Source organism: Phascolarctos cinereus, unplaced genomic scaffold (genome assembly GCF_003287225.1).
Source record: "Phascolarctos cinereus isolate Bilbo 61053 unplaced genomic scaffold, phaCin_HiC Scaffold_1;HRSCAF=81, whole genome shotgun sequence".
In the NCBI taxonomy this organism is placed as follows: Eukaryota; Metazoa; Chordata; class Mammalia; order Diprotodontia; family Phascolarctidae; genus Phascolarctos; species Phascolarctos cinereus.
Genome location: NW_027555514.1, coordinates 219,226,492 through 219,237,140, shown reverse-complemented (window position 1 = coordinate 219,237,140; position 10,649 = coordinate 219,226,492). Strand labels below are relative to the sequence as shown.

The 10,649-nt window shown below is 38.5% G+C and overlaps 1 protein-coding gene across 1 annotated transcript; it reads right to left on the bottom strand.

Annotated features, from left to right (window-relative positions):
• Window positions 1-2,969: 2,969 nt before the first annotated feature.
• LOC110211119 (olfactory receptor 6C4-like) lies at window positions 2,970-3,882 on the bottom strand. The gene is given in 3 exon segments (XM_078149238.1): window positions 2,970-3,100; window positions 3,103-3,510; window positions 3,513-3,882. Coding segments are annotated over 3 exon segments (909 nt in total).
• Between the last annotated feature and the right edge of the window lie 6,767 nt (window positions 3,883-10,649).

Genomic DNA, 10,649 nt, shown 5'->3' with positions numbered 1-10,649 from the left:
GTGCCCTCAGTTCCCCAGCAGGAGAGCTCAATCTCTTTAAAGGCCAGGGAATAAAGAAACACCATGAGTAAAAAGAAATGTACCATAGATTCATATTATGAGAAGAGTGAAGATTAAGACAGAAATTCTGAAGAGGACAACATTGTCAACAAACCCACATCTGCAACATCAAAAGGGAATATGAACTGGTCTGAAGCCCAAAAAGCCTTCTTAGAAGAGCTCAAGAAGGATTTTAAAAGTCTAATGAGAGAGGTAGAAGAGTCCTTAAAAAATACAATTGGCCAATTGGAAAAAAAGTACACTGAAGAAAACAAGTCCCTAAAAGACACAATTGGCAAACTAGAAAAAAAGTACACTGAAGAAAACAAATCCCTTAAAAATACAATTGGCCAATTGAAGAAGGAAGTACAAAAAAACAGAAGAAAACAATCTGTTAAAAACTAGAATTGGACAAATGGAAACTAATGACTCTATGAGAGAGCAAGAATCAGTCAAACAGAAACAAAAAAAATGAAAAAATAGATGAAAACATAAAATACCTCATCAGTAAAACAAGACCTGGAAAATTGATCCAGGAGAGACAATTTAAAAATCATTGGACTACCTGAAAATCATGATGAAAAAAAGCCTGGACAGTATCTTTCAGGAAATCATAAAGGAAAACTGCCTGAAGTCCTAGAACCAGAAGGTAAAAAACCATAGAAAGAATACATCTCACCACCTGAAAGAGATCCCAAATTGACAATGCCAAGGAATATAATAGCAAAATTCCAAAATTACCAGATGAAAGAGAAGGTGCTGCAAGCAGCCAGAAAGAAACAATTTAAATATCATGGAACCACAGTCAGGATTACACAGGACCTTGCAGCTTCTACATTAAAAGACCGCAGGGCGTGGAACATGATATTCCAAAGGCAAAGGAGCTTGGATTGCAGCCAAGGATCAACTACCCTGCAAAAATGAGCATGATTTTTCAAGGGAGGAGATGGATATTCAATGAAATAGGGACTTCCAAACCTTCCTGATAAAAAACCAGAGCTCAACAAAAAATTTGATCTTCAAGTACAAGATTCAAGAAACATAAAAAGGTAAATGGGACAGAAAGATACAAAATGTGTTAATAAGGGTGGACTGTTTACATCCCTACAAGGGAAGATGACACTTGCAACTCTTGAGAACTGTATTGTTATTACACCATGTTAAAGGAGTATACATAAAGGGGGTGGATATTAGTTGACTTTGATGTAATGATAAAAAAAAATCTAATCAAGTGGGTTAAATGGATCCAAGTAAGTGGATTAGTCTGATCTTAGAAAATGTACTGAGAAAGGAGGAGGCAGACAAGGGTAAATTACATTACAGGAAAAGACAGAAAATCCTATTACAGCAGAGGGAAAGAAGGGAGGGGGGTGAGCATTGTTTGAACCTTACTCTCATCAGATTTGGCTCAAGAAGGGAATAACATAATCAGTTAGGTATAGAAATCTAACTTGCCCTATAGGCAGTAGGAAGGAAAAGGAGAAAGAAAAGGGAAGGGGGATAGAAGGAGGGAAGAAGCAGTAAGGGCAAAGGGGAAGAAAAGGGAAAGGGATAATAGAAGGGAGGAGAGACTGAAGGAGGTGGTGGTCAAAAGCAAAACACTAGTGAGGGGAGGAAAGGAGAGAGGAGACAGAAAAGCAAAACAGAGGGAAAAAAGGATGGAGAAAAAGACACTGATAGTAACCATAACTGTGAAAGTTGAATTGCTATCTTTTTTTTTTCTTCTGTTGAGTTTTGTTTCCTCTTTCTGATGGTTCCTCCTATTGGTTTTAATTTTTACTTACAACTTCACTAATGTGAAAATATGTTTAATAGGAATGTAAATGTATAGCCTATATCAGATTGTGAGCCATCTTGGGGAGGGTGGTGGGGAGGAAGGAGGAGAAAAATTTTGAACTCAAAAGCATATGGAAGTGATTGTTGATAAATCAAAATAAATTAATAAAATAAATTTTAAAAAATATGAAACATGAAAGCTAGAAGGAGGGTTGACTTTAAATTGGAAAGCTGATGATTTCAGTCTTGGACATATTGATTTGAGGTGCTAAGTGTCATTAGAGATATCTAGCAGGTAGTTGGAAATGCAGGACCGGAGTTCAGATGAGAAACCACTTCATTTAAATTCAAATCACCAGACATTTGTTGCATTTTTCTGTTGTAATAACCACTCTGCTGGGTGCTGTGTATGCAAAGTTGAAAAAGACATATTTTCTGCCTTGGATAGGGGTCCAGTAGACTGGTATAATCATTGGGAGCTAAATCCCACACCTGTCACTGGTGCTAATTCAATATGTCATAGGGATCTCTGAGACCAGGAAGAGAAGCTGTGGCATTGGCCCAGGGTAGAGTTTCATCCAGCCCATGGCCACTGGTGATTCTAAGGGAAGTTTCTTGAGGAAGGAAGGGTTTATTTATCTTAAATACTTATTCTCCATGAAACTGACATGGTGGTGTTCTGCTGAGCAATGAAGATCTGAGTTGTTAGATATCCCATTTGTATGTATGAAAGAGGAACAAAAGGAGCTAAAAGATTTTCCAATTAATCTGAACAGTTAAAATGAAGACCATTGTGACTCATGGATTAGCCATTTAAGGAAAACGTTGATGAAATTTTCAAATAGACCCAAATCCTAGAATATCTTTATTAATCCAGAAAATTACACACAAAAAGGAGGTACTCTTGTCTATTGGATAGAGTTTGCATTAATTAATTAGTCAATGAATTAGCTTACATGTATTGGTCCAGCACAATGTAAGCTCCTTGAAAGGGCTTTTTATCTTTGTATCCCCAGCACCTAGAATAATGCCTTCTACTCATTAGGATCCTTAAAAGGTTTGTTGAGTGAATTTTAGTCAGAGAGAATGCTTTTGGGCTGTTGCTTCGTTCACTTTTTTCTTCTTTCCCATGCAGGTTTGAATTGTGTATATCATCAATGACTTACGATCTTTTGGATCAAGTTCTCGAAGGCTTGTATCACTTGTTTGTTCCTGAGGGTATAAATGAAGGGATTCAGCAGGGGAGTGATGGAAATTGGGAGTAAACTTACTTCTTTTTGGAAGCTGAGGGTTTAATGTATATAAAGATACAGCTGCCATAAGAGAGGGAAATGATAATCATATGGGAAGAACAGGTAGAAAAGGCCTTTTTCCTTTGCTGAACAGAAGGAAATCTGAGAATTGTCTGGATAATATTTGAGTAGGAGAAAATTACCAACCCTAAGGTGGCCATCAGTGTCACTATTGCTAAGGGAGAATCAACTAGCTCCACCAGGCCTGTGTCTGAGCAGAAGAGCTTCAGAATGGGAGTAGTATCACAGTAATAATGATTTATTATATTGGATGAGCAGAAGTCCAGGAGACTTAGCATTATGACTGCTGTGGCAGCAATCAGGAACCCAGCCAGCCAAGAGCAGAGGACAAGCAGGAGGCAGACTCTGCTGCTCATGATGGTTGTGTAATGCAGGGGTTTTTGATGGCAACATAGCGATCATAGGACATGGCAGTGAGGAGGTAAAACTCTGTGGCCCCCAGAAATATGGCAAAAAAATACTGAAGGAAGCAACCAACAAAGCTGATGGTTTTGTTGCCTGTTGAGATGCTCAGTAGGATTCTGGGAGTAAAAATAGATATGTAGAAAATTTCTAAGATGGAAAAATTCCAAAGGAAGAAATACATGGGTGTCTGGAGGTGGGAGTCCAGTACAGTAAGAGTGATAATGGTCAGGTTGCTGATGATGCTGGATATATACATAAGAATGAGGAAGAGAAAAAGTACAACCTGGAATTCAGTGACATTTGTCAGCCCCAGAAGAATGAAATCAGTCAATGTGGTAAGATTTTTCATTGTGACCTTGGTTGAATCTGAAGGTGAAAAAGAGAGAAATCAATGGTTAGGTTGGCACCTGAGTACATTAGATAAAGACAACCAGCTCATGATGATTTTCATTATCTATCACAAACTTTGGTTGCTTCCTCCCAGACTCCTTTTTCATGTATAGTATGTATTGTCTTGAAAGTTCTTTTTTTAGGATATTCCCTTGCCCCTTTTGGAATTATTCTAGGAAGGACATTGAGAAGTGACATGGAAGCCAGAGGAGGATAATATGGATAGTAGGGACTAAGGGATAATGCTACAATAAGATTAGTTGAGTAAACAAGTAGCTGGGGATATTTAGTGTGAGAATACTAGGGGCAATATGAAATTGTCTTCAAGTATTTGAAAGGATCTCATGTGGAAGTGGGATGAGATTAATTTTGTTGGGCTCTTAACATTTTTTGTTTTGTGGATCCCTTTGGCAGTCTGGTGAAGCCTATAGGCCCCTTCTCAGAATCATGTTTATAAGTGCACAAAATAAAATATGTTACAGAGGAAATCAATTATATTGAAATAGAGTCACCATAATAGTTAAAACAAACATACAAAAATGGACAAGTTTCTAAACCTCAGGTTAAGAACCCTAATTCACCCCTCTAGTGGTCAGAAATAGGAATATGAGCTAATAGTTACAGAATGACTGATCCAGGCCAAATGTTAGAACAGACTTGCTTCTGGTGGCTAGAAGGAGGATGAGGTGTCTCAGGAGGTCATGTTTCCCCTCTCATGGAAGATCCCTTTGTGAAGGCTGGATGACCACTTGTTGGGCATGTTGTAAGCAACATTCTTTTTTGGGTAGGGATTGTACTAGATGGCCTTTGAAATCCCTTTGGAACTTTGTGAGATTCTTTATTCTGTTATTTTATGTGTGACATCTCCATCTGATTTTTTTGTTATCCATTTCCCATTTCCATTCCTTTGTCATGGCTCAAAGGCTCAGTTTTCCTTTGATCCCTCCCTTCATGTAATCATGTCTTTCTTAGATTTGTGTCTTCTTTTCTTCCCTTTCCCATTATTGAGGGTGTTTGTGGGTTTTTTTTTTGTGTGTGTGTGTGTGTGAATACTCACATTTATGTATATATAGCATGTCCTGAAAGTTTTAATGCAGTTTTAAGCTTTAATAACTTTAAGATATTAATAGCTTTATTTAAGCTATTAAAGCTTAAAATTGCACTAAGACTTTTGGGACATCTGTGTGTGGTATGTGTGTACATAAAGTCCACATATGTATGTGTGCCTCTGTGTGTAATTTCCCATGCCTACTTGTCATTATCTGTCATTTCTTTCTAGCCCATCTCTAGAAATGATGGAGAATTCCTTCAAGATAGGATATGAGGGAGCAAATAGAGACCTCTCCCTTCTCTCTAGCTCTCTTCCCAAGAGTACTTCCAGTAAGCCTTCCATCATATTTTTTCCATGTATGTTTGAAGGGGATTTGGGGGCTGTGCATTGGCAAAATAGGTCTTTCCTATTGACAAATAGTAATCATCAGTAGCTGCTTCTCAGTTTGTTAACTGACTTCAGGACTTCAAATTTTTGTTGCTTTTCTTCCTATGACTATGCAGTTACTGTTCTAAAATATGTGGGATATTAAGAAATAACTAATCTAATGTCTTTGCCTAGATACTCAGAATTCAAGAATCCCAGAATAGAAGAATCTGAGGGCTGGAAGGCATCCCAGAGCTTCTCTCTCTGGTCATTCACCTTTGGCCTTTGGTTCCCAGTAGGTCCTACTAGAAATTAACATAACAACGGCTAGTATTTGTATGGTACTTAAAGATTTTCAAAATGCTTTACAAATGCTATCTTATTTTTATCCTCACAAAGCTCTGAGTAGGTAGTACTCCTATTTTCCAGATAAAATGGAGCCACTTATAGAGGCTGAGTGACTTGACCAAGTCTTGCCACAGCTGGTAAGTGCCTGAGGCACTGTACTCATTTGTTCTTGGGTCTAGGTCCAGCACTCTATCTACTATATCCCCTGAGTTTTTCATTGGATTGCCATCCCAATGATTTTTCTACTCCACAGACTCAGAGAACAATGGAAACTCATTTTTATTCCTTTGTTCTGAAAGAGGACCATAGCACCAGGAAGGTGATGCCATGAAATGCAAGTGAATTGGATGTAAGTGGGGGAGGACTGTGCAAAGTCACCACCCTTATTGTCTTTTCTGGAGCCCTCTGGGTCAAGTGGCAAGATACAGATCAGGACGACTGGAGATGACCCTGGATGCAGTGGGAGATCTTGGCCTTTTTAAGTTAAGGTCTTTCCTAGGTCACAGTTGTTTGAGGCAATTCCCATTCAGTGATTAAGGCTAGGTAAGAAATGAGGCAAAGAATACCTCTTTTACCTAGTTAAAAAAATCAATTTGGGAGAGGAAGACCCTCAGGGTTTCTGGCCAAAACAGAAACAATTGCTATTTACACTCACTCTGAGCCATCAAGGCCCAAACAATGACCAAATGAGGCTTGGGCTATGACTTGTTGTTGGCCAATCAATGAGAGCCAGAATGATTTGCGTTTAAGACACAGACCTTAAGAAAGTGATTTAGTCCCCAAACCCTAAGATATCTTGTGAGGTTTCAGTGATCAAAATTTATATTCCTTTGGGAAGAGCACATACAGGTGAAGGTATGATACCCTATGTGGACAGAGGGAGAGGAAGGAGGGAGTAGAGGGAAGAAGTGATGGAGGAAGGGAGAGATGGAATGAGGGAGAGAAGGAGGGACCTACATTGCCCAACTGGAACTGGAACCTAGTAAAAAAGGGTTGTACTCACAGGCCTGAAAATCCAGCCTGAAAATCCAGATATGTTAATGGAGGTTTTTCAATACTAAGTGTTCTGAGCAGTGAAAAAAAGATGAAGAGTTTATATATTGGTGATAAAATAGTATTGAATATAATACATTTTCTCTGAGCCCACTATGAAGTCTTGCTACTCTTACTCTTGTAAAAACATAAACCATTACCCAGGTCATGTAATAATGCAACAGAGGTCATCACCTAACCTCTGCCCATGTCAGCCTCGTGAGCATTCATCACATCTTTGTTCCCCACATTAATACAACATCAAGTTGACTCAAAGCCTGTGGGAGAGCTGGACTTATCTTAGGAGGTAGATTCACTCAAAAAGGAAGAAATGGGATTGACATCAGAATGTGTTCTAAAAGGAATGATGCTGATGACCTCTGCAGTCCTGATGGGGTCTCCTTAGCAAGTTCCACCCTAACCAGAATCACTTAGGTTTTATCTTCTCTGTTCAGTATGGCCACTGGGGTTTCATCTGAATGAATCATCTAAAGGTGCCCTAGAGATTTCTGAAGATGTTAGTGAACATCTCACTTGGCACTTTGGAAATAAACCTCAAACAGGAAGAGAGTCCAGAGAGACAGAAGGGTCCCAGGACAGCATCAATTAGGCAGACAGTCAAAAACATTTATTGAACTCCTACTACATGGCAGGGACTATGCTAAGTGCTGGGGATACAAAGAAAGACAAAAAACAGTCTTGACTCTTAAGGAACTCACAGTCTAATAGGGAAAACAACATGAAAACATATTAAACCAAGATATGGGCAAGAGAAATTCACGATAATCAACAGAGAGACAGCCCTAGAATCACATGGGTTAGAAAAAGGCTTCCTGTAGAAGGTGGGATTTTAGCTCAGACTTGAAGCAATCTGGGAAACCAGGAGGCAGAGATGAGGAGGAAAAGTACTGCACGTATGGGGGACAGTCTGAAATGAAGTGCCTTGTTCAAAGAACAGCAAGGGGCCAGTGTTACTGGATTGGAGTCTTTGTCAACAATGCAATTTGAAAATGAATTGCTCTGTCAAAATATTTTAGAGATACCCTATTTTCTAGAGCTAAGGCTCAGCAAGCAGGCTGTGTTTTGAGCTTGGCATGACAATAATCCTTTGTGCTCAGATGATCTCACCTTCCGGCAAAATGTGTTGCTTGAATTAGCACCAGATGTCCACTGAGGGATTTGGCTCTTCCTATTTTCTCTCCTATTTCATTACATGTTCACAATCACTGTACCTTATCACTGACAGATACTATACTCCTGTTCCTCTCACAGAGCTCTGCTTCTGGACCTGACACGGTAGACATGACCCCTAAGACTTGAGACAATGACTATTGCCATGGGACCCAAGAATGCCTGTATTTTCCCAAGAAATGTCAACTATGAGAACTTTCTCAAGACCTAAGAATGATTATCTTGTTGGCCAACATAGGGTGTATAAAGACCTGTCCAGTTGACTAGCTGTGTTTAAATAATGGGAAAACTCAGCTTCTGACATCAGTCTTTTTATGAGAGGTCTTTCCTTTTCAAGTATTCTTGAAGATTTAGGGGTATCAATTGGTCAGGATGCCTGTGCCTGAAACTCAAAGTCTTTTTTTTTTTTTTGAGAGCTGATTGGCTAAGGCCTAGCTTGTGTATAGTATATATTTTTTTCTTTTTCATACTCACGATAGATTGTTGAGGAACCTTCGCTTTGGAACATAGTCAAGTCTCTCTTTGGCCTTAGGTGAAGGTTGGAGGTGGGGAGGCAGGGGGAGACTGACCACAAAGAATTCTGGGAAGAGGAGAGCAAATATGCTGCTTTTCTTGGTACTGGTAGAGAATCCCAGACCCAGTCTGGTCATGCTGACCCTTCTTACCTTCTAGAGTTGGTTTTCATGGCTAATCATAAATCAGCAACTTTGAGAGGTGTCAGTTATCTCAGGATATCTGTTCAGTTTGGTAACTGTTAGATAGTTAGAGTGGCAGTACTGACTTGACCCATCACTTCTCACTTCTACAGGTGGAAATTCATACCCCAGTTGCACCTCCAAAGCTGAGATTCATCACAGTCCAAATAAGGTGGTGTATAAAAAAAAAAGACAAAATCTAATGAAAAAATGTAACATAAGATGGCATCAGAGTCACATGTTAGTAAAGGCACATTAAAAGCAATTGTTTTTTAAAAATCAATTTAAATTAATTTTTAAATTTAACTTTATAGTTCTTGCCTAATAATTGTATGCAGCTCTTTAAGATGATAACTAGTAAGATTTTAACTTGTACAACCATTGCCAGTTTATATCAATAGAAGGATTTTCCTCATAAGGATGATAGATTCAGATGTGGAAGGGACCTTAAAAGCCATTTAGTTCAACCTCTTCAATTTTAGCTAAGGAATATGAAGTTCAGGGAGGGTAAGTGATCTGTCCAAGGTAGTTGAGCTAGTAAATGACAGAGGCAAGATTTGAATCCAGGTCCTCTGCCGCTAAAGTCAATAGCCTTACTACACTTCCCTACGCTGATGAAATCACAGTTCTCAACTCTCCCTAGTTAGTAACTATAGTTAGTATAGTATAGTATAGTACAGTATAGTATAGTATAGTATAGTATAGTATGGTCTGGTATGGTATAGTATGGTATGGTATGGTATGGTATGGTATAGTATAGTATAGTATAGTATAGTATAGTATAGTATAGTATATAGTGCCCATAATTAGTAAGTAACAGCATAGTGGAATAAGTTCTGACCTGGGGTCTGAAAACTCAGGTTCATATCTAGGCCCTATTATTTACTAGCCAGGGGACCTTCGGCAAGTTAAATAACCTCCCTGAGTCTCCTTCTTTACTTTAGTAAAGCCTGAATTACATACCTCACAGGAGAGCTGTGAGGAGAAAATGAAGTAATGGATGTAAGGCACTAGATAAAAAAGTTCATAAATTCTATGATCAGAAATGGTTTTAATGAGAGCCAATGTGGTGGTGTGGCTTAGAAAAGCAACCTTAGAATTACGAAGACCTGGTTTAAGTATTGCTTCTGACACATGCTAGCTCTGTGACTCTGGACAAATCATTTAACTTCACCTTGGTTGAAGACAAGACAATTAGCATTTATTAAGTGTTTACTATGTGCCAGGTACTGTGCTAAGTAGAAGAGATTAAAATACAAGCAAAAAAGATACTTCAGGCCTTCTTAGGGAAAGAGATACACAAAAGGAAGCTAAAAGAGGGGGTGGGTTGGGAAGGTACTTGAATTGGGGCTTGGCATCAAGGTCCAGAAAGTTCCAAAGTTAGGACAATGAAGGTTAATTGTCCTGGGCTTGTTCCCAAATGGAGGCCCTTGAAGGTACTCACTAATGGAAAAAAGCGGCTGATAAGGAGGAGAAATATTCAAATTAACATTCAGAAAATCATGATGAACCAAATGGAGGCTCTGTAGAGTGCTTTATGTTTCTCTGATTTAAAGTTTTCTGGTTGCCTGTTGTTTGTTCTCAAAAAGGACTATGACATCAGGGAGATGATGCCATGACATGCAAGAGAATTGGATTTAAGTGAGGGAGGGCTGTACAAAGTCACCAGACTGACTTTGTCCTCCAGAGCCATCTGGAGTTTTCTGGTATCTTGCACAAGTATGAAAGGATTTTATTTAAAAATTTTGAGTCAATATTAATTAATGATACTGGTTTATAATTCTCCTGTGTTTTATTTTTTCTTAGTTTAGGTATTAGAACTATATTTGAATCATAAAAAGATTCTGGTAGAGTATTTTCCCCCTCAATTTTCAAGAATAATTTGCACATTAATTGTTCTTTAAAAGTTTGATAGATTTTTTTCTTTGAATACATGAGGCCAAGAGCTTTTTCTTTGATAGTTTCTTTACAGCTAGTTCTATTTCATTTTCTGATATTGGATTATTTAATATCTCTATCTGGTCTTCTGTCAGTTTAAGTATT